Below are 2,859 nucleotides of genomic sequence, written 5' to 3' on the forward strand. Positions count from 1 at the left end.
ACTCGGCTAATCATATCAATTAGCTTTGTTGCAGCACATTTGTGAAACATGGTTTTCACCTCTAATTCGATTGTGGGATCCCAATCGAATTTCCTCTAAAAAAATATAAATTGAAAAATGAATATAGTTATAAAGAGGTTGACTTATTTTATTATGACTATATAAAATAAATATGTAGACTCTAGAAACTGGTACGAGTTTATAAATGACTTTAACAACTAGCTATATAACTTTAATATGATTCATTTAAACTATTAATTAATAACAAGCGATCAGTGTTATGCTTATTTATTAATACTATTATCAATAAAATCTAATAGACAAAGGCTCTAGTACCTATATAGCGAAGGTTTCTTTAGTATCCATCGTCAAAATACTAAAAACCAAATTAGAAAATAAACAAACAAGTGATGACCCTTACCTACCAAAAACTTTAACTAATATATAAAGCCATATGACTTATTATGAGTTAGGCCACATATAATATAAAGTAAAAGAACCATATGAATTATACGATGAGTTAGGCTATAATATATATAATCACGTACATTGATAATAGTTTTATTATGCATGTCCAAAAAATATTTACTTCTGCTAATTAATGAATATAAAATTATACACTGGAAAGAAAAAAAAACAATACCCGAAAAGTGTTAAACCATCGTTCTTTCACAGTGATCGGTGTAGTTGAATAATTCCGGTACGGACCATTAAAGTCAGATCGAATTATTGTTCTTATCTCACTGGTGATTACGGAATCATGTTTGAACCTGCAAATGAAATCAAAATAATTACATAAATGATACTAGACAAAAATAAAAATCCAAAATATTTATATTTCTTCATATATACCACAACGTTCCATTCATTCTCGTAGGATTAAGAACACCTAAAACATTGGGAGCACCTCCTTGGACTTGGCCTTCGTTTTCCATAGGATTCATCTAAATAGAAATAAGAAAAGTCAATACTAAACAAAAGCTTATAAAAATTAACAACAAAAACTGTATCGCTAATAAGCATCTATGAAAAAATTGTGTTTTACTTTTGGAGAAGGATTGTTTCTTGCGATCGTACTGTATTGATAAAAGTAACCAAGTATATATAAGAAAAATAAAAAACAATCGTATCTTTGATACTGAATAATTTTGGATTTACCCAAATCTTCTAAATATTATCAAAAAGAAAACACAAGCGGGAAGAGGTGGGGGATATTCTTCTATTTCCCTCGTAAACCAAATGAAAACTTAAAATTATTAAGATATTATTTTTCAGAATTGTGTATTTATCCAAATGATATAAACTAGTGTATAAAATGATAAAAAAGAAGAAGTTTAAAACGAGAAAGGGTCATGGGTGATTTATAGTCAACATATGTATATTTTTTTGGCTTATTCACATGATTTAGTCATTTAAATAACTATTTGCTAACATACATATGTGACTCTTTTGACTTATCTACGTATGTTAACATATATGTATATAAATGCATGCATATATATATATATATATATATATATATGTAATTTTGTGAAGTAGTAATTCATCATGATTGTCCCATATGGCTATTTGAATCGAAGAGTGTAATCGGCTCATATCTCGTGTCTAGAATTGATTTTTTTTTTTTTTTTTAATCTTAGGCTTAGGATTACCATAGTTTGAGGAATAATTGTGTTAGGATTTGAATATGTTTCGTGAGTTTTAGCTTAAGTCATCTGTTTCATTAAAAAAAGTAGACCACATGTAACTTTAATATGTCCTTCAAAGAATTTTCTCTCAAGTCTAACTATGTGGGGGACGTACGTACATCTCTAGTCAATGGTCTTGTTCGTTAAAAAATACAACTATATTATAAAGTATATAGTGACAAACTTGTGAAGTAATCAAAATAAAACCAAAACCAGTAACGTAGATAAATCTGAAGACAAAACAAAATTAAAAAACCTAAAAAGAGTATCAGTCTGAATCGTCTTCAGTTGTGTCAGAATCATGGGATATATCACCTGGATCTGAATCTAATTCTTCATCAACAACATGTTCAAGGGTACCAACGTGTCCTTGTTGATCAGCTAAATCATCGACTGTTAAGAATGGATCAGCCTCAACTAACATAGAATCATTCTCATATTGTAATGGACTCAAATCTACCTCTTCACTAGATATAATTTTCCCTCTTGGTTGTATCCTAATTGCAGCATACCAATCACCCTTCTTTTTGTTAAGACGAGGATATGATACAAAACATACCTGGTCTGCTTGGCTAGCAAGAATGAAAGGATCATACTTTCCGTATCGACTAGTGAAATTAACATCGGTAATCCCTGATTTGTTTCTTCGTATACCTTTACCCATTGTTGAATCAAACCAATTGCATCTAAATAGAACAACTCGGAGACCAACAATTCCCGGGTAATAGAGCTCTAATATTTCCGTTAAGATACCGTAAAACTCAGTTTCTTCATTAGAATCACAACAAGATGATCCTTTCACACAAACACCATAGTTGAATGTATTTCGATCTTTTCCGTGTTCAAACGTATGAAAGTTGTACCCTCGACTAAAAAACATCGGCCAAGTTGTTACTTTATTTGCTGGACCTTGTACCAATTCATGTAACCATATTGGATATACACTACGGTTTGTGTCGAGTTGAATCTGGAAGAAGATTAATAATTAAGTAGAGTTAATAATAAGCAAGATATATTTTTTACTTTTATAATTACATATATTAATTTAATACTTACATGTTTTTGTAACCATGATGAAAACTGCAACTCTTTTAACTCATGTAATTGAAGGGCATCGGTAGTGGAATATTTTTTTTTCATGTCCTCATCAAACAACCTATACAAGCAAGTA

The 2,859-nt window shown here is 30.0% G+C and overlaps 1 protein-coding gene across 1 annotated transcript in view; it reads right to left on the bottom strand.

Moving 5' to 3' along the window:
- The window catches only part of LOC111829313, a 1,759-nt gene extending 815 nt beyond the window's left edge, over positions 1 to 944 (bottom strand). The window contains exons 1-2 of the mRNA XM_023778051.1: positions 853 to 944; positions 644 to 770 (exon numbers count right to left, since the gene is read on the bottom strand). Coding sequence (XP_023633819.1) covers positions 644 to 770; positions 853 to 944 — 219 coding nt within the window. The remainder of the gene's footprint in view (positions 1 to 643; positions 771 to 852) is intronic.
- Between the last annotated feature and the right edge of the window lie 1,915 nt (positions 945 to 2,859).

The sequence above is a fragment of the Capsella rubella genome, unplaced genomic scaffold (genome assembly GCF_000375325.1).
Source record: "Capsella rubella cultivar Monte Gargano unplaced genomic scaffold, Caprub1_0 scaffold_7, whole genome shotgun sequence".
Taxonomy (NCBI): Eukaryota; Viridiplantae; Streptophyta; class Magnoliopsida; order Brassicales; family Brassicaceae; genus Capsella; species Capsella rubella.